This window comes from Narcine bancroftii, chromosome 3 (genome assembly GCF_036971445.1).
Source record: "Narcine bancroftii isolate sNarBan1 chromosome 3, sNarBan1.hap1, whole genome shotgun sequence".
In the NCBI taxonomy this organism is placed as follows: domain Eukaryota; kingdom Metazoa; phylum Chordata; class Chondrichthyes; order Torpediniformes; family Narcinidae; genus Narcine; species Narcine bancroftii.
This window is the reverse complement of record NC_091471.1, coordinates 73,036,238-73,062,176: the sequence shown is the minus strand read 5'-3', so window position 1 is coordinate 73,062,176 and position 25,939 is coordinate 73,036,238. Positions and strand designations below refer to the sequence as shown.

The window sequence follows — 25,939 nt, the reverse complement described above, 5'->3', positions numbered from 1 at the left end:
CTGAATAATCATATCTTGATGTTTTCAGTCAATTACCACTGAATATCAGGAGTTACTTAAAATTTATTTTATAGATATTACTTGTAGTTAATCAACTTCAAAAGAAGGGATTGTAAATTGATAAATGACAATGTAATATAGAATGAACAACTGCCTAGTGAAATGAACAAAATCAGTGGTCAACCTTGCTTGAATTTAAAATTTGAGATGAATACATTAGCCCCACTAAAGCATTAAGCAGAAATCATAAACTTGATAAGAAAGTGCAACCAGCTTAACATGAGAGAAGATAAAACTGTGAGGCCTGTTGGAAAGAATTTGCTATAAATTGGGTTAATTTCCCTTTAATAGTCCGATAGATAGAATTATTCACTGTTTACAGTTCTGTAAGACATTAGAGATTCTACTAATCTTCAGTGTTTTCCTTCTTACTTACTTGCCGTCCAAGAAATCCATTAATGGTCCAAGCACATTATCTGCATCCTGTGCTACACTATTACGAGCGGTTGCAGGGACATTCCCAGTACCTTTGACCTGGCTGAGGATATCTCCCATCTGTTTTACGCACTCATCAAGACGAGGCTGAAAACTACATTGCAGCAAAAGTTAAAATGAAAGCAATCCCAACTATTCCACAAATAATTTAGAACAAATAAAATATTTAATAGACTGGTATTTCAGGTTTATGGTGGTTCAACTCAAAGCCTTCTGCTCATTTTACATTAGTTCAAAGGACCTTGATTATCTGAATATCTTTTATTTATTCTAAACTATATGTATAAACGTACAGGAATGATAAACATTAAATAGCTAGCATTTGAATTTGGAAAAAAAGTAGGTGAGGTTGTTTGACAGTTATTTTGAGAATAGAGGAACATTTCACACGCAAATATACAAAATAGGTGTACATGCTATATCTATTTGCTTGAATTTTCAAATTCTCATTCCTAATTTTTCAACCAGTTCTTCCTACATTCTGTTCTTTGCCTTAGTGCTCCTTTTCTTCTTCAGTCAATTGGAACAGTGAAACACATGACCCATTTCTGTCTTAATTCCAGCAAATCAAATGATACTTTCTCAGTATATGATTGCTGACATTAATCAGATCAATAATGTCACCCAGTAGAGCTCTCATTTCCTCCAAAATTTCCATTGTTTATCCTTTCCTCAAGAACTTGCTTATCCTTATCTTGTACATTCTATCATTGCATCTCCAACTATCCCTTTTTCCTGAAACCTGGGATGTCTCACAATTGTTCTTTTTTATGACCTTATTTATGATTTTGCAATCCAAGCTTCTGTTTTAGACATGAAACTGAAATTATAAATGTGATGAAAAATGTTTTTTGGGGTCTCTTTATACTTGCCCCACTCCATCAATTAACTATTCTATCATGATTCCACCCATGAAACTCTTGTAAAGAATCACTTTTTTTTTCTATTTTACATCTTGGGGATGGGAACCAGTGTGCTAAAGCTGAAGAAGGGTGAAACAACAATAAAGTGAAGATGATAGGCAAGTGACGAGACAAAATAATAGCAGCAGGGATGACTGAGACATCTTGTCTAAAGGTATTATACCTAAATGCACACAGCATTAGAAACAAGGTGGATGATCTTGCTGCACAGCTACAGGTTGGAGGGTACGATGTGGTAGCCATTACTGAGTCATAGCTAAAGGATGGGTGTCATTGGGAGCTGAATGTCCAAGGATACACGGTGTATTGGTAGGATAGGAAGGGAGGAAGAGGGAACAGCATGGTTCTTCTGGTAAGCAAAAATATTAAGTAATTGGAAAGAAGGGACATAGAATCAGAGTCCTTATGCGTTGAGTTTAGGAATGGTAAAAGTAAAAGGACACTAATGACAATTATACAGGCCCCCAAACAGCAACTGGGATGTGGATTACAAAATACAACTGGAAATAAAAAAGGCATGTCCGAAGGACAGCATTATGATAATTATGGGGGATCTTAATATGAAAGTAAATTGGGAAAGTCAGGTCAGTACAGGACTTCAGGAGGAGTGTTTGTGGAATGTCTCCAGGATGGCTTTTTGGAGCAGCTTGTTGATGAGCCCTCCAGGGGATCGGCTGTTCTGGATTGGTTACTGAATGATGAACCAGAGGTGATTAGAGAGCTTAAGGTAAAGGAAAAGGAGAGGCTAGAGTCCAATGTGTTGGTCTTTCAGAGGAGTTAAGGAAATTACAGTCGCATGAGAGAGGAGTTGGCCAATGTCAATTGGAAAGACACACTAATGGGGAGACAGAACAACAATGGCTGGAGTTTATGCATGAAATGAGGTAAGTGCAGGACAGACACATACAAAAAAAAAGAAAAGTGTAAATGAAAGAAAATGAGAAAATTGTGGCTGACAAGGGAAGTTAAAGCCAGAGTAAAAGTAAGAGACAGGGCAAACAAGGAAGCAAAAATAATTGGGAAAACAGACGACTGTGAAACTTTTAAAGTCTTGGAGAAGACAACCAAGAAAGTAATTAGGAAGGAAAAGATGAATTATGAAAGGAGGTTAGCAAGCAACATCAAAGAGGATTCTAAAAGTTAAAAAAAAATGTAAAAAAGTGACCAATGTAGACATTGGACCGATAGAAATTGACGCTGGAGAAATTGAAATAGGAGACAAGGAGATGGCAGAGGAATTGAATTAATATTTGGATCAGTCTTCACTGTAGAAGACATTAGTAGCTTACCAGATTCTTATGGCTCTCTTGGAAGAGAAGTGAGTATGGTCAAGATCATGAGAGAGAAGGCACTTGGGAAACTAAATGGTCTAAGGGTAGATAAGTCTCCTGGATCGGATGGAATGCACCCTCGGGTTCTTAAGGAGGTAGCTGTAGGGATTGTGCATAATGATTTTCCAGGTATCAATGGGTTTGGCATGGTTCAGGTGGTCTGGAGGATCACAAATGTCACTCTGCTGTTTAAGAAGGGAGTGAGGCAGCAGAAAAGAAATTATAGACCTATTAGCCTGATGTTGATGGTTGGGAAGCTATTGGAGTCAATTGTCAAGGATGAGATTACGGAATACTTGGTGGTGCATGAAAAGGTAGGCCCAAGTCAGCATGGTTTCCTTAAAGGAAAATCGTGCCTGACAAACCTATTGCAATCTTTTATTTTTGCAAATTTTATTAACAAATAATGCTAAATCATACAATAAAAATACAACTGAAGACAAAACAGAATACATACATGATATTTTTATGTATGAAATTCCCCCTTACAACCTCCACCCCCTACCCTAACCCAACCATCCCTCCCCACCCCCCTCTAAATTACACCAAAAGAAAGAAAAGAAAGAGGAAATCACATAAAATAAAACTCATCAATAAGTTTCCATGGTTTGGAGAAACACCATCAATGTGTGGAAAGGAGATTAATAATTCAACCCCATATAATCCAAATATAGCCTCCAAGTTTTAACAAAAAAAGAATAATTATTAAGAAAATTATATGTTATCTTTTCTAATGGAATACAAGATCTCATTTCCAAATGCCTTCGCTGCATCTCAAATTAGTCTCATTTTTCCAGGTATTGCCAAACATTTTCTAGCCACAGCTAAGGCCAATCTCAAAAAAGCAATTTGAAATTTATTTAGTTTTAACTCCAAACTCAATCTCTTAAAATAACCTAACAAAAATACTAAAGGATCAAGTGGAACTTTAAATTTAAAAATAGCTTCGAAAAGTTCCTTAAATCTATTCCAAAAAGGTTTTTCCATCTCATATAGCCAAACAGAATGTAAAAAGGAACCAACTTCCTTATGACATCTAAAACATAAATCCGAGGAAATAAACTTATATTTCCTTAATTTCTCTGGAGTTAAATATAATTGAAGAAAATTATAATTACAATTTTAGTCATACTATCCTCACATAAATTCATCCAATTATCCTGAGAAATAGATATGGACAAATCTTTTTCCCATTTTAATCTAGATTTATGAATATCTGGCTTAAGCATTTTATTCTGTAATAAAGCATACCTCTCAGATACGAATCCTTTCTTCTCACTGTCAGTAGGTAAAATTTCAAATTTAGACTGTCTAGGTAACCATAATGTACACCCAAAATTATCCAAAGTAAGGCTTTAACTTGATAATAAGAAAAAAAGAGTATTCAAAGATATTTCACATTTCTCTTTCATTCTTTGAAATGAAATATAATATCCTGCTTCATAACTATCTACTACCAATTTAATATCTTTCTGGTCCCACAACTTCAAAAGTTGTTTATTAAGTGTAAAAGGAAAAAGCTTATTTTGAAACAAAGGGGTTTTACCAAAAACTTTACCTTGAGTACCTATAGTTTCATTTTTTTTATACCATAAATCCATTAAATGTTTCAACACAGGTAAATTCTAGCTACTCAATAATTGAGAATTCCATCTATAAATAAACTGGTCCATCTTCTTCTCACCAATCTGAGATAATTCATTATTAGCCCATATCTAAGGTTTATCCATTTCAAACATTAATAAATTTTATCTGTGCTGATTCATAATAAGTTTGAAAATGAGGAAGTTGCAAACCTCCAAGTGCATACTTCCAAGTTAATTTCTGTAATGACACCCTTACCATTTTATCTTTCCATAAATCTTACATTCCAAGTTAATTTCTGTAATGACACCCTTATCATTTTATCTTTCCACAAATCTTGCAAGGAATAGATTGAAAAAGATATTGAATTCGAGGAAAAATATTCATTTTAATACAATTAACATATCCTGTTAACGTTATAGGTAAATCTTTCCACTGATTCAAATCAAATTTAATTTTAGACAATGAAGGTAGGTAATTCAATTCATATAAATGATTATAATTACTATCTGTCTTAATACCTAAATACTTAATCCGATCCGATCATTTAAATTTCACAATATGCCTACACAGTGAATAATCCATTTCAGCTAAAGGCATAATCTCACTCTTTCCTAATTAATTTTATAACCTGATATTTCACCATACTGCCCCAATGTATCATGCAGACTCCTCAAAGATTTGAAAGGTTGTGTTAAATATATCAGAACATCATCTGCAAACAATTTTTTTAAAAATTCATCAAATTTCATCTTAATACCTTCAATATTACTATCTTGTCTAATCATTTGAGCCAAAGATTAAATACCAATGTAATAAAGTCGATGTAGTTAACATAAAAGGTGAAGATACTTGTCCATTTGACACAACTCTAGCAGTAGAACTTCTAATATAAAGCCTTCTAATCCAACCAATAAAAAAAGGCCCAAAGTTTAATTTCTCCAAAACTTTAAATAATAAACTCAATTCTACTCTATTAAAGGCCTTCTCTGCATCAAGAGAAATAACCATTGGTTGGTTACATTGCTCCTGAGAAACATTAATTAAAGAAATCAACTTTACATTATCTGCTGAATATCAATTTTTAATAAAACCCGCTTGATCTACATGAATTAAATCTGTTAAATATTTATGTAACCTATTAGCTAGAACCTTTGCAACAATTTTATAATCAAGATTCAATAAAGGAATAGGTCTATAAAATCCTGTTTTCAATGGGTCCCTATCTTTCTTAAGAATAACTGTAATAATTGTTTTAGAAAAGAAATCCGGAAAAGAGCAAACCGGTTTCAATACATCCATCAATAAAGGAAATTAATAAGTCCTGAAATTCTTTATAAAATTCAGAAGTAAAACCATCATCTCCTGGAGACTTCCCACTAAGCATAGATCGAAGTGCATCTGTTAATTCTTTAACAGTAAAGGAAGCATCCAAATCCTTAATATCCTTATCATTCAAAAAAGATAAATCTAAATCAGATAATAAGTTATCAATTTTGGTTTCATCTTCCAATACGTCAGAAGTATACAATTTTTCATAAAATTTACGAAACACATCATTAATTTCCTGAGGTTTATATGTAATAATTGAATCATATCTAATAGCATTTATTACTCTAGAAGTTTGTTCCACTTTTAACTGCAAGGCTAATACTTTATGAGCTCTTTCACCCAATTCATAATATTGCTGTCGAGCTCTCTCTAATAATTTCTCAAATTTATTTTTGTAATGAATTATATCGTAATTTCATATTAACTAAACGTACTTTCTAAGCTTCCATAGAATTTCGCTGTAAATCCTTTTCCAAAATTTCTCTCTTACTCCAATCTACTAACCTCAGCCATATGTTGTATCTTAATTTTGACAGTATAACTAATAATTTGTCCTCTTAAATAAGTTTTTAAAGCATCCTATAAAACATATTTACTATCAACTGAACCTATATTTATTTTCAAAAAAAGCTATATTTGATCCCTTATAAATTTATAAAATTCAGCATTTTTTAACAGTGAAGAATTAAATCTCCACTGATAGACATTCTCGATTCTCTCTAAAACAGTACATGTTATTAATAACAAAGAATGATCAGACAAAATCCTACTCTTATATTCAGCCTTCAAAACTTGGCCTTGTAATTGTGCTGATACTAAAAATAGATTTATTCTAGAATAAGAATCATGACAAAATAATTAAAATGAAAAATCTTTCTCTTTAGGATTGAACCTTCTCCATATATCTACCAAATTCATATCTTTCATTAACGCCATTAACTGTTTAGCCATTTTGTACCCAATCACTGATTTTGGAGATTTATCTAATAATGGATCCAAACAACAATTAAAATCACCTCCTATCATAATTTTATCATATGCCTGTTTTAAATTACGGAAAGAATCCAACATAAATTGCTCATCATCTATATTAGGAGCATAAATATTCATTGAAGTCCAACATTCTGAAAAAAATTTACAATTAACAATGAAAAGCCTACCAACTGACTCAATAACTGATTCCAATTTAAAAGATAACTTTTTATTAATCAAAATATCCACAGCTCTTGCTTTTGAATTAAAAGAAGATGCTATAACTTGCCCAGCCCAATCACTTTTTAATTTCTGATGTTCCTTTTCAGTCAAATGTGTCTCTTGCAAAAAAGCAACATCAACCTTCAACTTTTTAATATACGCTGTTATGAGCCCAGAGGACCCATAAACCCAGCAGCAATAGATATTCACCAAGACAAATGGTTACTTACACAAAAGTAGCTTTTAATTATCTTTAAACATGAAAACAGAATCACACTTAAACTTAACTAACCTAACTTAACCCCCTTCTAATTCTAAGCGCACGTGTATGTAATGTGTGTGTAAGTTCAGAAAAGTTCTTTGGTTCACAGCCCAATCTCACTTCTCATTCCTCCAAGTTCACTGGCTGTAGGCAATTCTTATACTGAACACAGGATTTAATATTTATAAAGTTCACCAGGCTTTGGTGCTCGAAAGGTAAATGGTTACTCTCAGGAAGGTTCTTGTCAGTTTTCAGTGAGATTTGTTGTTCCAGGACATCCACAACTGATTTACTTCCTTCAGCCACTTCAGTGTCTTGCTGACAAAACTTGCCCCTTCAAGGTTCTCCAAATGATAACCTCTTTCTTTCAGGTCACCACAGAGTTCCTTCTAGTTTCTCATTTCAAGTGAAACATTAGACAGCCAGTCCTCTCCTCTTGGATGAACCACAAGGCCTTTGACCAGACCAAACCAAGAACTCACAACCCGTCTTCCAAATGGTTTTCCACAAGCTTGTAGCTTGTCCTGTTCCTGTCCCAGCTGTTGTTCCTGGCTTTACACTGTAGATGTGATCTCATTGTGAGTGTGTCTCTCTCTCTCACATACACACACACATACACATACACACACACAGAAAGCCTGTTTAACTCTCTATGTTTGCAAAACCACATGACCCTCTTCGAATAGCTCCAGACAGTCTGCAGCTCCGACAAGCTCTTTCATCTCTTGCCTTTTTGTAAACAACAATCCATTAGTGAAGTCTCTTAGGAACTCTCCAAAGCTTTTGCAAAGGCTGTGGGGCTGATATGTCTAGCATAAGCAGAGCAGTATTTCAAATAAGATCTGTTTTAATGTGTTTGTATGTGACCTTCTCTAACAAACCTTTCCCAATTTATCTCCCAAAAACATATCTATATACTCTGTCACAACGCCAATATTCTTTATCTCTTAATCAGATTATTAAGCCCGTTAACATTAAAAGTAGCAAAATTTAAATTAGTCATTAAGACATATCAATAAACACTCCACCAGAAATGGTGAAGCACCTCCCCATGGCAACAACACAAACAAAGCCAAAGATCTCCTCAAAGAAGAAAGAAAGAAGAAAAACCCCATAAAAGACCCAAACAAAAAAAACTGTAGTAGTATTACTCGCCTCAATTATACAGGAGTGATCAATGCCATAAAGTGGCCAACGACTTTGGAAGGATCAGTAGCTGAACCACCTCCCCAGAACAGAACAAAAAGTTATATATAAAGAAAACATTTAAAGTATGAAATGCTTCCTTCAAATCTCTATTAACCTGATCATCATCAATATCAATATCGATCAACTGCTGAGATTCCATCTCTCGCTTCTCATTCTTCCTCTTCGGAACCAAAACAGGTTGTTGAGGAAACCTTTTTTTGACTTTGCACTTGCTTATTATCAGGTAAAGAATTAGCGAATGTAACAGTTTCACCGTCATCACTAAACAACTGAGATAGATAATTTCCATAAAAAATTTTAAGTACAGCAGGATACAAAAAAGCAAATTTGTATCCTTTCTTCCACAAGACAGCCTTAGCCGAATTAAATTCTTTACGACATTTAATAAACATTTAATATGATGTTTGACTCAAATCAGCATAAAAAATACTATTATGTTTAACTACTAAAGGGCCCTGATTACCTCTTGTATTTTGAACAGGAAGTCTTAAATTCAACTCCCTATCTTGATAACCCAGACATCTAATCAAAATAAAATGTGGAGCTTGACCAGGATGCTGCTTCCTTCTTATTGCTCTATGAGCTCTGTCCAGTTCCAGACCATTCACAAAATATTCTGTTCCAAAAACCTCGAGAATCCACTTAAGAAGAAACTGAACCGGGTCTGGACCATCAAAATCTTCCAGAAGACCAACAATTTTAACATTATTTCTCTGATTTTGATTCTCCAATGCATCAATCTTCTTCAATAAATCACTTTTTTGAATTTCCTAGCCAGTAAATGAATTCTCCATCTGTCCCATCTTTTCTTTACATTGTTTCACATCATCTTTACAGTCAATAAATTCTTCTTCAATCCAGGATCACTGGACCGAGAGAGATCGGGTCCCCCCGCAGCCTGGGTCATACCAGGCATAATGCGCATACAAGGAATTTTGCGCATGCGCGATCGTTCTTCTTGGTCTGGAGGGGGACGATGTCTGGTGCCAGTGTCATCTTCCGCAGCACTGCCTGAAGTCAGCGCCGGTGTAGACTGAATCCTACTGGAGGACTGGTGCTGTGGATGAGGGTGAGGAGGAATCGAGTCTGGAGGCTCCATTTATAAGGTAGGCCCAAATTCTTCAGGAGTTGTTAATTGCTTTTCTTTGCTGGATGAGCTTTTGTTTTCTCCATGGCTGCTTCTAAGATACTTCAACAGTATATTTAAGATTTTCTGAAAATAATTTTAAAACTTTAAAACGGGTTTTGAAAAGTTCTGCCAGGGGAGGGCGAAATCATCACGCCACACCTCCCCCCCTCCCCCCCCCATTGCAATCTTTTGAAGAGATCACAAGTTAGATAGACAGGGGAGATGCAGTGGATGTTGTGCATTTGGACTTTCAAAAGGCCTTCGACAAGGTGCCACACATAAGGCTGCTAAACAAGATGAGGGCACATCGAGTTACAGAAAGGATACTTGCATGGTAGGAAACAGAGTAGGAGTAAAGCAATCCTCTTTTGGTTGGCTACCGGTTACCAGTGGTGTTCCACAGGGGTCAGTGTTGGTCTGCTTCTCTTTACGTTGCATATAAATGAATTGGATTTGGAATAGATGGCTTTTGAGTCTAAATTTGCAGATGATACTGAAATAGGTGGTAGGGGAGGTAGTGCTGAGGATACCGAAAGGCTGCAGAGAGACTTGGATAGATTAGGAGAATGGGCAAAGAAGTGGAAGATGAAATATAATGTTGGAAAGTGTACAGTCATGCACTTTGGTAGAAGAAATAGACAGGCATACTATTATTTAGATGGGGAGAAAAATCAAAATTCTGAGGTGCAAAGAGACTTGGGAGTCCTCATGCAGGATATCCTAAAGGTTGACCTTCAGGTTGAGTCATTGGTAAAGAAGGCAAATTCAATTTCTAGAGGGATAACATACAGAAAAAGGGATGTAATGTTGAGACTAAAGCACTGGTTAGACCTCAATTGGGGAGTACTGTGTACAGTTTTGGGAACTGTGTTTGAGAAAAGATGAGCTGGTGTTGGAGAGGCTTCGAAGAAGATTTACTGGAATGATACCAGGAATAAGGGGTTAGTATATAAGGAACAACTGTCAGCTCTTGGACTGTACTCGTTGGAATACAGAAGGATGACAGGGGGCTCATAGAGGCATTTCGAATGCTGAAAGGCCTGGACAAAGTAGATGTGGCAAAGATGCTTTCCAAGGTAGGGAATTTTAAGACAAGAGTGCATAATTTCAGGTTATGAGGGGGGTCAATTTAAAACAGAGATGCAGAAAAAAATTCTTTAGTCAGAGGGTTGTGAGTCTGTGAAAGAGAGGTCATTGGGTGCATTTAAGGCAGAGATTGGCACTTATTTGATTAGTTAGGGCATCAAGGGTTATGGGGAAAAGGCTGGGGAGTGGAGCTGAGTGGGTGGATGGATAAGCTCATGATTAGAATAGTGGGGCAGACTCGATGGGCCGATGGACCAATGGGCTTACTTCAGCTCCTATGTCTTGTGATCTCAATAAAATTTTGAACACTGGGCTGTTTGTTGGCCTCCACTTCTGCATTGTTGGAAGTTCATTCAGTCAATACTCAAAATTTACCTTTAATTTACCTTGACTATCCTTCCTGATACTCAATGTTCTGTCCTCCTAAGTTTGAAATGTTGTCAAACTCATGAGGAAAAATACAGAGGTGCAATTAACTTGAAGTTATAACACACATCCACATGAAGCTTTTGATATGCATTTCAAACATGATATTTTTGCTGTTACTAATTTAATCAAATGTTACAAGAAATGCAAAGCCTCAAAATTTATGTTTGTTCTGTCCATTAACCAAAATACACGTTATTAAAAGCATATGAAGATTAAAAATCCATTTTGTTAACTGAAAGGGGAATTGATAAAGAAAATACATAAAAACCAAAGCTTTAACTGTCTTCAAATCAACTTTTTATCTAGAAGAAGGTAGTGGACTGAATTGTACATCGTCTGCTGGTACACATCATTCTGCTCCATTACTGGAGTGAATTGACTTCAATAGCAGGAACAATCATACTGAGATTTCCCAGAACTGTGCAAGGTAATCTCCCTTCTCATCCTTGAGGCAGACCTGAATTGAGAGTGAAACTTTTGGAGTAGAAAACATGAATTGCATTTCATGATCCAGTAGATATGATGAGAGGATACTGATTTTATTTTGTTACATACTGTATTTGATAGCATATAAGACCCATTTTTCCCCCCAAAAATGGTTCAAAAATACACCCTGGGTGTTATATGTGAAGTTGAAATTAGAGTGATAATGGTGAGTAACATTGACAGTGGTCATCATTGCTGCGTGGCTCACCAGCATCACCGCCATCTATCGTTGGGGACTGGTGGCGAGCTGTCGGAAGACTCTCCTGGCGACCAGCTGTCGGACCCCACACTGGTCCCACTGAGCGCAAGGACCGACAGCAGCAGTTTTTTAATAAAATGTTTTCTGCTACAGCTAAAGCTGCTTTTGTTTTCTCTTGTAAATTACAGCAGGATTATTATTAAAAAGATTTTTCCTGTTCTCCTAGTTGCACGTTTTGTCCAATTTTTTTTTCTGCTATATTGTAGCTACATATTTCAATAACATTAAATGCCTACCCATAAATACACTAAAAAAAATATTCTATGCTGAAATTGGGGAGGAGGTCTTATATGCCATCAAATTTGGTAATTGGAATGTTTTTAATAATTATATTTGCATTTTTTATTTTTAATTATTTGAAGAAATCTTCATGGCTCATAATCGTCTAAATATTATTAACATCTAAAACTGTTTGAGAGTTTTATGGGAACAAAGCTTCACTTCCTACCTTAACTCTATTCAGAGGAGGGATAAGCTGCTTGATTCCTTCTTCATCACTGAGATCTTCATATGCATCATGTGTGCAGGCATTTAATTTATTTGACTTTCCACATCCACCCACAGATAAGCATGAGCTGAATTCAGCTTGATTTTGTGCAACTTAGTGCGGCGTGGTAACTCAGTAAAGTTAATTGTTACCCCACGAAGGCTCATGTACAAATCTCAATCACAGGCGTCAACAGAGTTGAGTGTAATCCTGACTTTACCTCTTAATAGGGATACCAGATTTTAGAAAAAAAGGTTGCAATTAAAAGTTTTTCCTTGCCAATAGGGTTACTGAGATTAAATCTAACACCCAGCTGTGGTTGGCAGTCAATTTATCAGATTTTGGAGTACAGAAGCAAGTCATACAGGTTGAGTAGAAAATTATAGAAAATTACCTTTTTTGGGTGTTAGAATAAAATCTGCTGGATAACTTTTACAATTATACAACAAATGGCTTTTTACAAAAAAAAGATAAAGTAAAATGAGTGAGTGTGTAATTACTCACCTGACACCAAATACATCACTGAGGTCATCTAGAACATTGTTTAGTTTCACCTGGAGGTCCTTCAAAGTCTCAGCTGCCTCTGAATCTAGCTGTAGTTACAAAGATGCATCTGATGTCAATTTTAAGTTATAGGAATATATTTTTAGTATATTTTCATCTGAATCTAGGTGTGAATTATACATCCCATTTCTGGAGGAGTAGGGATAAGCAGATAAAAGTGTGGCTAAATAAGGTGAGAGAAAGAGAAAGAAAATGGAAAGCTCGAATAAGAAGGCAAATATGAATGAGGATGAGCCTAGGCACTTCATCCGCTGGCTTCCCCATCGCCTGGACCAACCACTGCATATGTAACCTAAATCACTGATTTACATGCAGTAAATGTACTCCCATATCCATGAATATGCCCCACGATCCCTATGTGAAATAACTGATTCTTCCCAGCCAATAGCAGTTCTTTTTTACTCCACATCCTTTCCTGTTTCCTTTTTCTCTCCAACTTCTCTTCCGTTTCTTCACCCACTATCCATCACAACCCCAACAAGCTTCTCTTTTCCATGAAAATCACTTCTCCACTTTATATGGTCACTATTTAACCCTAACTCAATGACTTAGTTGCACCCAACATGTACAGATTTGTTGACTACCATTTTAAATCAGACTTAATATAATTTTTTTACAAAGTTATCCTCATTGCCTTTTCTTGAAAAGTCATACCCTTCACTCATCTATGCTTTTCTTAATGTGGCACTGTCTCTCAATCTTCCTTTTTGAGATCTATGAACATCTCACCTCAGCGTGTATTGAGCTCCCATTACCCTCCACAATATATGGCTGATTTTCATCATCTCAATGAAGTAGCCTTCAATATTAGAGAGTTGTAGAAACAACAGCTATTAAAATAGCTCATCAGCACTTTATCAGGATATTGAAAAGCTGTGATTCACAGCTAAAGCCTAGCCAAAGTAGTTGTGGCTGAAAATAGCCACATTTGAAGGAGTGGGTTTAAAAAGGAAGTGAAATAGGGTTTAGTTAGGGAGGGGTGGTGGGAAGGAGGGGCGAGAAAGAGAGAGAGAGAGAGAGAGGTGGATGAAGTCATGAAGGGATTTAAGCATGGAGGGAATTTAATTTGTTCTTATTTTAAGGATCAGAATCGATCATAATAAATTAGTTTTTTAGTGCTGAATTATGTCGTACAAAATTGGAAGCTGAATTAAGCAGTAACTGGCATAATTGTAAAGCAAAATACTGCAGATGCTACTAATAAAAGATATGTACTGCAAAAAAACTCAATGGGTAAGCCAGTACCTATGGAAAGAGAAATCTGATATTTCTTTTCAGTGGCTTGACTGAAAATTGAAAAAGGCATCGATTATTTGTTTTAGTAGTGGGATGGACTAAGTGAAGATGATGTTAAAAAAATTAAAGTAGGGGCTGAGGATATCGATTGGAATTAATATTTCTTGGCCAAAGATTGCCAAACACTTCATTATCAATTATTTATAAATAGTTGTTGAACATTGTTTGAGACCACTTTCCAACTCTTACTTCAGCTTATGAGTTAGTGGGTAATTGTGGCTTTTACATCACGCTATCTTTGTATTTTGAAATTATGTGACAACTAGTCAAAATGTACTTCTATTTGTGAAAGTTTTGAGACTGTGCAATGGAATTCTGAGACACAAACATAATATCTTCAAGACAATTGCTATTGAATCTGAAAATCCAATATTTTACCTCCTTTCCACCCATGGCTTCAAACATTTTTTCCAGCTGGACCCGGAGTTGTTGTACATTGTTCATCAGAATGCAAGGCTGTTAGCAAGAAAGGAAATGTGTTCAATTAGATTAGGATTTTTCTTCAAAAAATATAAAATCTGTATCAGTTTTGTGTTATTACATCTGCTGGCTGCATTCAGCATCAAGTATAAAGAGAAAAAGCTTAAATTTTGGACAACTCTATCAGAATAAACAAATACTTTCATTCTGTTAGAAACACTGAAAGTTAAAAATGAAGAGATTGCATGAATATAAATGTAAAATGCCACATCTATTAACAATGGAATCTTTGTTACAAAAATTATTAAGACACAAGAGACCATTTGGCCCATCACATTTATGCTGGTACTCTTTGGAGCAATCCAGTCAGTCCCAATCTCCCACTTTTTCCTTGCTTCTGTATTGTGACAGATTATGTTATATTTTATATTATGTACAGTTAAGTTTTAAAGGAGATAAATTGTTGGAGGCTTTTTAGTTTAGGTCACATACAGATACAAACACTTCAAAACAGTTCTCATTTAAAATGTCAGAGCTCTGTTTGAGCCAGACAGTCCAGGCTCCGGGTGCCTTTGCAAAAACTTTGGAGAGTGCCTATAAAGCCTTCACAAGTCAGTGTTAATTGGACATGCTGTGGAGTTATAGATTATTGTTTTGGAAAGCAACAGATGAACAAACTCGGAAGATTAGGTCCAGAGCCACAGTCTGTCTGAATGCAGTTGGCTCTTCTAAGAGGGTCATGTGGTTTTCTCAGAGTGAGAGTGTGTGACAGAGAGAGAGAGAGAGAGAGAGAGAGAGAGAGAGAGAGAGAGAGAGAGAGAGTGAGAGAATTCAGTTCTACAGTTCATCAGCAGCAGTTAGGACTGGAACAGGACAAGCTGTCAAACTTGTGGAAAAACCCCATTTTGAAGACTGGTTGTGAGTTCTTAGTTTAGCCTGGTCAAAGCCCTTGTGGTCCATACAAGAGGAGATGGCTGGCTGTATAATGTGTCACTTGAAACAAAAAGGAACTCTGCGGTGACCTGAAAGAAAGAGGTTGTCATCTGGAAAACCTTGATGGGGCAGTTTCTTCGGCAAGACACCAAAGTGGCTGATTGGAAGGAATCAGTTGTGCGTGTCCAACGAGCAACAGGACTCTCTGAAAACCAACAAGAACCTTCCTGAGCAGTAACCATTTACCTTTCAAGCACCAAAGCCTGGTGAAGATTCATAAATGTTAAATTCCGTGCACAGTATAAGAATTGCCTGATCCTGGTGAACTTGGGGGAGTGAGAAATGAGATTGGACTGTGAATCAAAGAACTTTCCTGAACTTACACACACATTACATACACATGTGCTTAGGGGTTAAGTTAGGTTAAGTTAAAGTTTGATCCTGTTTTCATGTTTAAAAATAATTAAAAGCAACTTTTGTTTAAGTAACCATTTGTCTTGATAAATTTCTATTGCTGTTGGGTTTTGGGGTCCTCTGGGCTCATAACAGTATGTAGACTGTACATTTACATTTTATCACTGCAAGTTATTTTCCAACGTGCTTATCCAGTTCCATTTTATCATGCCTAATTGAACCTATATCCAGTTATTCTTACTGAGAAAGTGTTCCAGGTTTTAGTACAAAATGTTTTTCCTTCCTTGTACTTTTTTGCCAGCATTTTGGATCTGCTTTTCTGATTCTTGAATTATGTGTGATTGGAAACACTTTCTTTCTCTTAACCTATCTATATACCTGGTATTATTCATGGATGTCTCGATCAATTTTCTTAACCTTCTTTGCTCCAAGGACCAAGCTTCAGTTCTAGATGTCCAGTTTTTTTGGCCAGACAGTCCAGCTTTTGAGGACTCTGTCCTCCGTCCGGCGCCACCATGAATCAGATGTTAATGTGTCCTCTCCATTTGAGGGTAAAGGCTCTCATCCACAAATGGAGGACAAATTAAGAGGCAAAAACCACAGAAAGGGCAAGGGAGGGGACATTTACCTGTTAAATGTGGCGACAGTGGTGTCCCAGGGTCTGTAGGCTATGAGCGGCCATGTTTCTTGCGCCGTCTGGCACATATGTGATAGATTTGAGTACCGGGGTGGCCTGGCACATGTACAGTGGGTTATTTTACTGGAGCCAGTTGGCGCGGTGGGCCCACAGAGGGGGATTTGGGAAGGTTTAGCACAGGGCGCAGGTACGTAGTTTTGGAAGAGCTGCTTCAGTTGACATCGAGCAGAGTGTGGAGTAGTGGTGTGTGGCGGGCTTTGATCTTTGAAGGAGGGTGAGTGAGGATCCATATATTTTGTCAACTGTTACATAAACTTACATTATGTTAATGCAGTGGAGGTGTGGAGAATTGGAGACAGAGTGGTTGACTTTTTTGTTCTTTATTAATCTGTATGAATGCAAGTATTGTATGTAATATGCAGAATGTTAAATCACTGAATAGGAAAAAGGGCTGCATTTGTGTTGAAATTGCTCGGTTTTTGATGGCTTTATATAGGCAAAAAAAGTTCCATGTTAGATTTTTAATAAAATATCTAAGGTGATCACCTGTTTGTATTTGTTGGTTTTGCAAAATGTTTTAAATTTTATAAAAAAATACATTTTTTGAAACACACTGTGTATATATGTCCTCAGGACCTGTTCCAAGGGAAGCATTCGCAGGCATTGTCTCCCCAAAAATGTTATTTTGTCACCCCCACCTGCAGCACTCACGTCACTAACGGCAGAATGCAATACAAGCAAGCCCCCCACCCCTCTGAGAGAGTCTGCGAAGACCAGTTTGCGTCCTCCCTGCGCGGTCACCCTAATATCCCCTTATTAGACTTGTTCTGACACCGACCCTGCATGTCCTCCTTTTGGGAAATTTGGAAATGGCCCTCTATTCAGCTGATTTTGGTACATTACTTCTGTATTCCCTCTTGAGAATGTACACATTGTTCTTACATTATAGTTATCAGAATTAGGTGCAACCCTTGATTGTATATCCAATCTTTCTGCTTTCGTACTCTATGCATGAAGCCCAGGATACAGTATGCTTTACCATCTGTTCTCTCAGCATATCCTCCCACTTCCAAAAGATTTACACCCTGCTTCCTCTGTTCCTGCACACAATTTAGAACTATGCCATTTAATCCATATTGTCTCTCCTCATTCTTTTTGACACACATTTCTATATTAAATTTAATCTGCCAGTCTAAGTCTTCTTGCAGTCTACTGCAGTCATCTTCACTGTTTGTTGCACTTCCAAGTTTTGTGTCATCTGCAAATCATGACATTTTATGTTGCCTGTTCACATTTAACATGTATTTAAAATGCAGTGCTTCCAGCATGGATGTCTTGTCAACTCCACCTTCTCTTGTTTGTAAAACAACCACTACCTCAGTTCTGTTTTATGTTATTCGGCAAATTTTAGTCACGCATGCTCCCAGTGACCCTTTTATTATCTTCAAATTAATTTAACTATAAATGATCTGAAGGGTTTGAACCTACCCATCACCATCATGGACATTATTAAAAGAGGCAGTGGCTCAAAATGCAGCTTCTATAATCAAGGACCCCTACCACCCAGGACATGCCCTTTTCTCACTGCTACCATCAGGAAGGAGGTACAGGAGCCTGAAGATGCACATCTAATGTTACAAAAACAGCTTCTTCCCCCACACCATCAGATTTTTGAACAATGAACATAGACACTACCTCACTTTTTACTCTTTTTGTACTCATTATTTATTTTTAAATATTGTTTAAATTAGGGTTTAATATTGAATAACTGTAATTTATTGCAATTTTGCACCTTTAAGGTGTAATATTGCTGCCACAAAACAACAAATTTCATTACACGTGAAACAGCTCGTCTAGATAAACATCTCAACATGATTCACTGAAGTTTTTATCAAACAAAGCTCACACTAAGCCACAAGGTCATACAAGAACAAACACCAAATCTGTATTCTAAAATAATGATTTTGAGGGAGAAATAAATTAAAGGCATAGTCGATAGAGCAACTGAACATGGGGATGAATAAAAGGACAGAAATAGAAGTGTGCAGAGATCTTGGATATTTGTAGAAAATGAAATGTTTTTCGAAATATGGAGAAGTAGGATGACAAGGTTTAAATTTTAAATTGAGACACACAGGACTGTAATAGGCCCTTCCAGCCCATGAACCTGTCCCATCAAATTACACCCAATTGACCTACAAACACCATACTTTTTGAAGGGTGAAAGGAAGCTGGAGCACCCAGAGGAAACCCACACAGACACGGGGAGAATGTACAAACTCCTCATGACAGCACAGGGTTCGAACCCAGTCACTGGTGTTGTAACAACATTGCACTAACCACAATGCTAACTGTGCCGTCCAAAACAAGGGGTCAGAATTTTATAATTGATATGATGCATAACCTTGAATCAATTTTTGTCAGCAAGCACATGGCTAATGTATGGATAATTAGAATACTGGCTGAAAAGTTTTGAATGACCTCAAATCTAGAGGTACCCAATGTGGAGAAGAGGGTTTCAAAAGATGGAACAGTGGTAGAAAAGAATGAGGTGATAAGACAGACAAAGCTCATAATTCAGTCAAATGAAATGCAGATTTGTTTCAGGCAAACCAAATAGAGGGTCTTATTTAGTCATCTGACTTAACCCACAACGTTCCTTCTCTTTAATAAACACAACTTTAAAAAATACCGACAAAAATACCTACCAGCTTCAATTATCTTTTCAGATGGAGAGAACAACTCTGAAAAAATCCTTAATATCTCTCCTTTATGATTTTAAATCTATAATCTTTGGTTATTACCCTTACATGCCAGAGGAAATACTTTTTCTTTTTCACAATATTCCATTATCCTGAAAACTTTTACTAAACTACTTTTTAATCTTCTTTGCATAGAGAAAAGACAGATGAATAAAACAAACTGCAGGTTTTATTATTTGAGAGCAAAAGAATGATTGAATTTGTGTACATCTACAGAATGAGTTATAAAAATTCATCTGAGTGATTACCTATTTTAAATGCATAAAAGTGTGGCTTTTGATAAATTGTAATAAAACTCTATTTGCAAAAAAAATTAACTGTAATGCTCATTATGACAAACTCCAAAAATGCTTTACATATTAGTAAAATCACAAAAATCTGTAAACACAAAATGGTGTTGTCCCCTCCCTCCTTTCTCCACCTATCATCTCCTGCCTTGCCACCACCCACTCTCCCCCCGACCCCCCACCACCTTCCCCCATCCTCTTTTGTTTGGATGCTTGCTGGCATTCTCTCATACTTTGTTGAAGGGGTCAAGCCTGAAACAGCAGTTAAGTATCTTTGCCTTTGGTATATAAAGGACACTGTGTAGCGGTCCGGTCCCATACACAAGGGGCCGAATCACCACAGCACACAGCCTACAGCCTACACACAATGGTGCAGAGACCGCCTCCTTACTAAAGAGAAGCGCCAGGGTAAAAGAGCGGACTGCGGGGAGTGAGCGCCGCTCCTAAGACTGTGCGCTGATGTTATTCTCGTGAGCCAGTGCGGGGGGGGGCTTTCACATTATTGCTTTTGTAGCGTGATCTGTTTGAATAAAGAGACAGTTACTGGTTCACTCAACTCAGTGCAGACATGTTCCTTTCTTTTCACAGCACCACCATATTGTGGGCACTACAGTGGTGACGGTTTGAGACCTACTGAGCATGCAACAGCATGGACCCTAGACTCTTCATTGGCTCCTGAAGCTGCCAGAGATGAACCTGCCATAGTTGCAGCCATTTCTGCTCCAGCCCTGGCAATGGTGAACACAGTGGGCGTCCATATGCCGCCATTTTGGGCCAACCAGCCACGAAGTTGGCTGCAGCTAGCTGAGGCACAGTTCATGTTAAGAGGCATAACGTCTGAAGACACCAAACTCTGTCACATTGTCAGCACCCTGGATCCAGTCACAGCAGCAAGTGTCAGCCCTTTTGTGAACCACCCACCCATGGAATACAAATATACCCGCTTTTGTCGGTTCTTACTCAACTCTTTCAAACTCATCCGGTATGAATGGGCTGTTTGCATACTTAACTCACAGGGCCTAGGGGACCACAACCCCTATGACCTTATGCAGGAGCTAGTGGCATTAGCAGATTGGCACACCATGTTTCCTGTTTGAAGCCCTATTCTTGTCGAAGATGCCAGTCCACGTTGCCTCAGCCATCTCGAATATGGACTTTGCTCACCTGCACCTCGTGGCCAAGGAAGCAGACCAGCTTTGCTGAACCTCTCAGCCAGACTCAATCCATGTCTGGCCTATTTGTGCAGTGCGTGCTACCACATCGTCAGGGCCTACTCAGTCCCCCTCCACGGCAGATGTGGCAGCCGTACAGATGGAGCGCAGTGACTGTCCAGACAAGGCTATTGGTTACTGCTAAAACCACCGTCAATGGGGCCGTAATGCCCGAAGTTGCTTCCCCTGCGTAATTTCGCTAGATCCACACCCGGCTGGACACTGGGAAATGACCAAGCTTGGCACCAGTAAAGGCCTCCTGTACCTACGAGACCTGAAGACTGGGCAACTGTTCTTCGTGGACACTGGTGCCAAAATCAACCTCATACCGCCCACATTCTTCGAGCGGAGTAACTACCCCCAAGTTTCCCCTTACATGCAGCCAACAGTTCTATGATCCCCAGCTACAGAATTCAACTCATGACTATCCACACCAAGGACACAGTTTACCGATGGGAGTGCACAGTAACCTCCATGGGTCATGCCCTCCAAGGGGCAGACATTCTGCGGGGCAACAAACTGCTGGTGGATTTGAACAGGTGCTGCCGAGTGAATTCAGCAACCTTTCAGGTTTTTCCCCTCACCATACACCAATAAAATTTCCAGCCGATGGGAGTCCATGCCTCCAACCAGAATGAGTATACCTGCCTACTGGCCAATTTCCCATCGCTGCTAGCCCCAAATTTCCACAACGTCGAACACGCACATGGTGTGCAGCACTTCATTAAGACCACCAGACCACCAGTTTATCCGAGGGCAGGACAAGCTCATCCTGGCCAAAACCGAGTTTGGAACCATGGAGTAGTTGGGTATCGTCTGTCACTCAAACAGCCCTCAGGCCTCCCCTCTACATATGATCCCCAAGAACTCTGGAGGGTGGTGCCCATGTGGAGACTACCGGTGGTTAAATGATGCAACAGTTCCAGACCAATATCCAATACCACATGTGCAAGTCACTGCTCGACTCTGAGGAATTCGGATCTTTTCTAAAGTCAGTTTGGTTAAAGGATATCATCAGATCCCTGTGCACCCCGATGACATCCCAAAGACTGCCATCATCACCCTGTTTGGACTTTTTGAATTCGTGCGTATGCCTTTTGGCCTAAAAAATACGGCCCAGACGTTCTAGCACCTGACTCAGAACCTGGAGGAAATATTCATCCATCTAGACAATATTCTCATCGCCAGCCCCAACACAGGAACACACAGGGATCACTTTCGGAAGCTCTGCCAAGCTTCAGGCTCATGTGTTAATGATCAACCCAGCTAAATGCCAGTTTCGTTTGGACACCATTGATTTCCTGGGACATTGTATCACCAGTGCGGGAGCCACACCACTGCCCGACAAGGTAGAGGGCATCCGCAGTTTTCCAAAACCAACCTCTGTCAAAGGACTGCAGGAATTCATAGGGATGGTGAACTTTCACCATCGTTTCCTTCCAGGAGTAGCAGCCATCATGCAACCACCATTCAACCTCATCAAAAGGGGCGACAAGACTCTCACCTGGGCCACTGAATCACTTCAAGCCTTCGACACAACCAAAACAGCACTAGCTGAAGCCACCTTCTTGGCCCACCCAGACCCAGACTCCCTTTTGTCATTGATGACAGATGCTTCTGAGAGAGCAGTTGGTGCAGTACTGCAGCAGTGGGTCGATCAACAATGGAAGCCACTTGCTTTTTTCAGCAAGCACCTAAGGCCACCTGCACTTAAGTACAACACTCTTGATGGAGAGCTGCTAGCTCTGTACCTAGCCACATGCCATTTTAGGTACATCCTGGAAAGCCGGATATTCACGGCATACACAGACCACAAATCACTGGTGCAAGCGCGGGGAAGATCTCGGACCCATGGTCAACCAGACAGCAACGCCACCTTTCCTATATCTTGGAATTTACTACAGACATCCGACACATCACAGGGACGTCCAATTTAATAGGAGATGCACTCTTATGCCCCAAAATCTCCAAGGTTACAGGTGGTATCAACATGACCCAACTAGCCTAGGACCAGGCCAAGGATGCAGACACACAGGCACACTGCACGACCAACACAGGATTGTAGATACAGGAATTCACCCCTGAACCAGGAGGACTATTACTCCTTTGCAACATGTCCACTGGCCGCCCGAGGCCCATCCTTCCCATTGTTTGGAGACGCCAGGTGTTCAACCAAGTGCATGAACTTTCGCACCCCTCAATGAGATCTACGGTCCACCTTGGCTCAGATCGCTTCGTATGGCACAGACTACACCGCAAAATCTCTCTCTGGGCAAAGACCTGCGTACAATGTCAACATGCCAAAACCCAGCGACACACCAAGGCACCATTACAACCCTTCCCACCTAAGGAAAAAAGATTCCAGTATATCGTAGGACCACTGCCAATCAGCCAAGGGGTGAGGTTCCTGTTCACTGTGGTTGACCGTTTCACACACTGGCCAGACATGGTCCCTATGCCATCCTGTGACACAGAGACTTACATGCGAGCATTCATGTCGCAGTGGGTCGCTCGTTTTGGCATCCCCTTACGTATTACCTCCAACTGAGGAGCCCAGTTCAGCTCCTCCCTCTGGTCAACACTATCAAAATTCTGTGATAACCAGTTACACCACACGACTATCTACCACATCCAAGCAAACGGACAGGTGGAGCGCTTTCACCACCACTTGAAAGCGCCTCTGAAAGCTCAACTCCAGGGCCCGAACTGGATGGATGAACTCTCATGGGCCCTGCTCGGCATTTGCACAGCACCCAAAGAAGGTCTCCCTACCTTGTCGGCCAAAATAATCTACGGTACGCCGCTCGCCATTCCAAGTGATCTCCATTTCAGCTCCACTGAATTTCAACCCAATGCCATGAATGTCCGGCAACATTTAAGGGATAGCACAGCCAACCCACACCCACTCCCTACTACCACACACGGCCCCCACCCTGCCATGCCCCAGAAGATTTGAAAACTGAGGATTTCATTTTCATCAGGAGGGGCCAGCCAGGAAACGGTTTACGATGGACGTTTTAAAGTGCTTAAGGGGAATGGGGTGGTTTTTACTCTGGACGTTGGGGGTAAACAGGTCATGTTCACTATAGATCATTTGAAATGGGTCCACTTAGATGGCACGGAACCTTTCCCTGCTCAACGGTTGCGGCAACGTGGCTGCCCTCCTAAGGAATCTAAAACAAAGACTGTGAGAACTGTTTGAGATTCTGGGGATGGGGGGGTGGTGTAAAGGTCCGGTCTGGTCCCGTACACAAGGGGCTGAATCGGCACAGCTCACACCCTACACACAACAGCACAGATTGCTTTCTCACAGAGGAGAAGCACCAGGGTTAAAGAGTGGACTGCGGAGAGTGAACACCGCTCCTGAGACTGTGCACTGAAGTCACTCCCGTTTCACAGTATTGCTTTTGTAGCACAGTCTGTTTGAATAAAGAGATAGTTACTGGTTCACTCAGCTCAGTGCAAACGTGTTCCTTTCTTTTCACAGCTCCATCATATCGTGGGCGCTACAACTGTTTGACCTGTTGAGCTTCTCCAGCATTTTGTGATTTTACTTTGCATGTTAGTGATACCTTTAGAATAATTTTAACAATTAAAGACTTTGACCCCAGATAGATTTGTGGAGTTTGCTGCTGCAAATGTTAAATCTAAACTAGTGTGACAGTGTAAATAGATACGTTTTTGGGAGATAAATTGGGAAAGGTTTGTTACATACATACACTTTAAAACAGATCTTATATGAAATACTGGGGCTCTGCTAATGCTAGACATATTGGCTCCACAGCTTTTGCAAGAGCTTTGGAGAGTGCGAAGAGATTTTACTAATAGATTGTTGTTTACAAAAGACAACAGATGAAAGATCTTGTTGGAGCCACAGATTGTCTGGAAGAGAACTTGCTGTTCTAAGAGGGTCATGTGGTTTTGCAAACAGAGGGAGTTAAACAGGTGAGAGAGAGAGAGAGACACACACACACACAGATCCGTTCTACAGTGTTACAGTCGGCAGAAGCAGCTGGGACTGGAACAGGACAAGCTGGCAAGCTTGTGGAAAGCTCCAGTTGTAAGACGGCCTGGTCAAAGCCCTGTGGTTCATGCAAGAGGAGAGGACTGGCTATCTAATGCTTCACTTGGAATAAGGGAAACAAAAAGGAACTCTGTGGTAACCTGAAAGAAAGAGGTTATCATCTGGAGAACCCTGAAGGGGCAAATTTCATCAGCAAGAAACTGAAGTGGCTGATTAAAAAGAAACAACAGATCTCTCTCTGAAAACTGAGTGGTCACCATTTACCTTTCAAGCACCCAAGTCTAGCGAACTTTATACATGTTAAATTTTGTGCACAGTATAAGAATTGCCTGCAACCAGTGAACTTGGAGGAATGAGAAGTGAGATTGGGCTGTGAACCAAAGAACTTTTCTGAACTTACACACACATTACATATACGTGCGCTTAGAATTAGAAGGGGGTTAAGTTAGGTTAGTTAAGTTTAAGTGTGATTCTGTTTTCATGTCTAAAGATAATTAAAAGCAACTTTTGTTTAAGTAACCATTTGTCTTGGTGAATATTTATTGCTGCTGGGTTTATGGGTCCTCTGGGCTCATAACACTAGTAAATATTCAAATGAAAAAAAAAAATTTTTTACCAACATCTCCTTGGAACAGTAGGACTTGAAGTTCTTCAGAAGAATATCTGCATACTGCAGCAGAACTTTGCTGATGGTCTGTCAGAGAGAGCAAACACACATGAACATTATTTTGTTCTGCAACTGCTGATGAGAACATTGTTAGTGATACTCATAATCGTCTAGATTTTTCTTTTTACTGGGCTAAAATTACAGAATATACTTGAGAAGGATAGAATTTTATTTTAATATTATTGTATTTCAATACAATAATACGTCTCCAGAATGGAGGACCATCGCCTTCCCAAGATCGTGTTATATGGCGAGCTCTCCACTGGCCACCGTGACAGAGGTGCACCAAAGAAAAGGAACAAGGACTGCCTAAAGAAATCTCTTGGTGCCTGCCACATTGACCACCGCCAGTGGGCTGATAACGCCTCAAACCGTGCATCTTGGCGCCTCACAGTTTGGCGGGCAGCAGCCTCCTTTGAAGAAGACCGCAGAGCCCACCTCACTGACAAAAGGCAAAGGAGGAAAAACCCAACACCCAACCCCAACCAACCAATTTTCCCTTGCAACCGCTGCAATCG

The 25,939-nt window shown here is 39.2% G+C and overlaps 1 protein-coding gene and 1 long non-coding RNA gene across 5 annotated transcripts in view; one reads left to right on the top strand and one right to left on the bottom strand.

Moving 5' to 3' along the window:
- The window catches only part of LOC138757253 (protein unc-13 homolog B-like), a 615,971-nt gene that overhangs the window by 119,023 nt on the left and 471,009 nt on the right, over positions 1-25,939 (bottom strand). For all 4 annotated transcript variants that reach the window (XM_069924286.1, XM_069924287.1, XM_069924289.1 and 1 more), the window contains 4 exons: positions 25,371-25,448; positions 14,445-14,522; positions 12,711-12,799; positions 437-589 (listed from right to left, as the gene is read on the bottom strand). In XM_069924286.1, the coding sequence (XP_069780387.1) occupies positions 437-589; positions 12,711-12,799; positions 14,445-14,522; positions 25,371-25,448 (398 nt within the window). The remainder of the gene's footprint in view (positions 1-436; positions 590-12,710; positions 12,800-14,444; positions 14,523-25,370; positions 25,449-25,939) is intronic.
- LOC138757255 (uncharacterized) overlaps positions 1-25,939 on the top strand; it is a 701,670-nt gene that overhangs the window by 262,346 nt on the left and 413,385 nt on the right. The window lies entirely within an intron of this gene.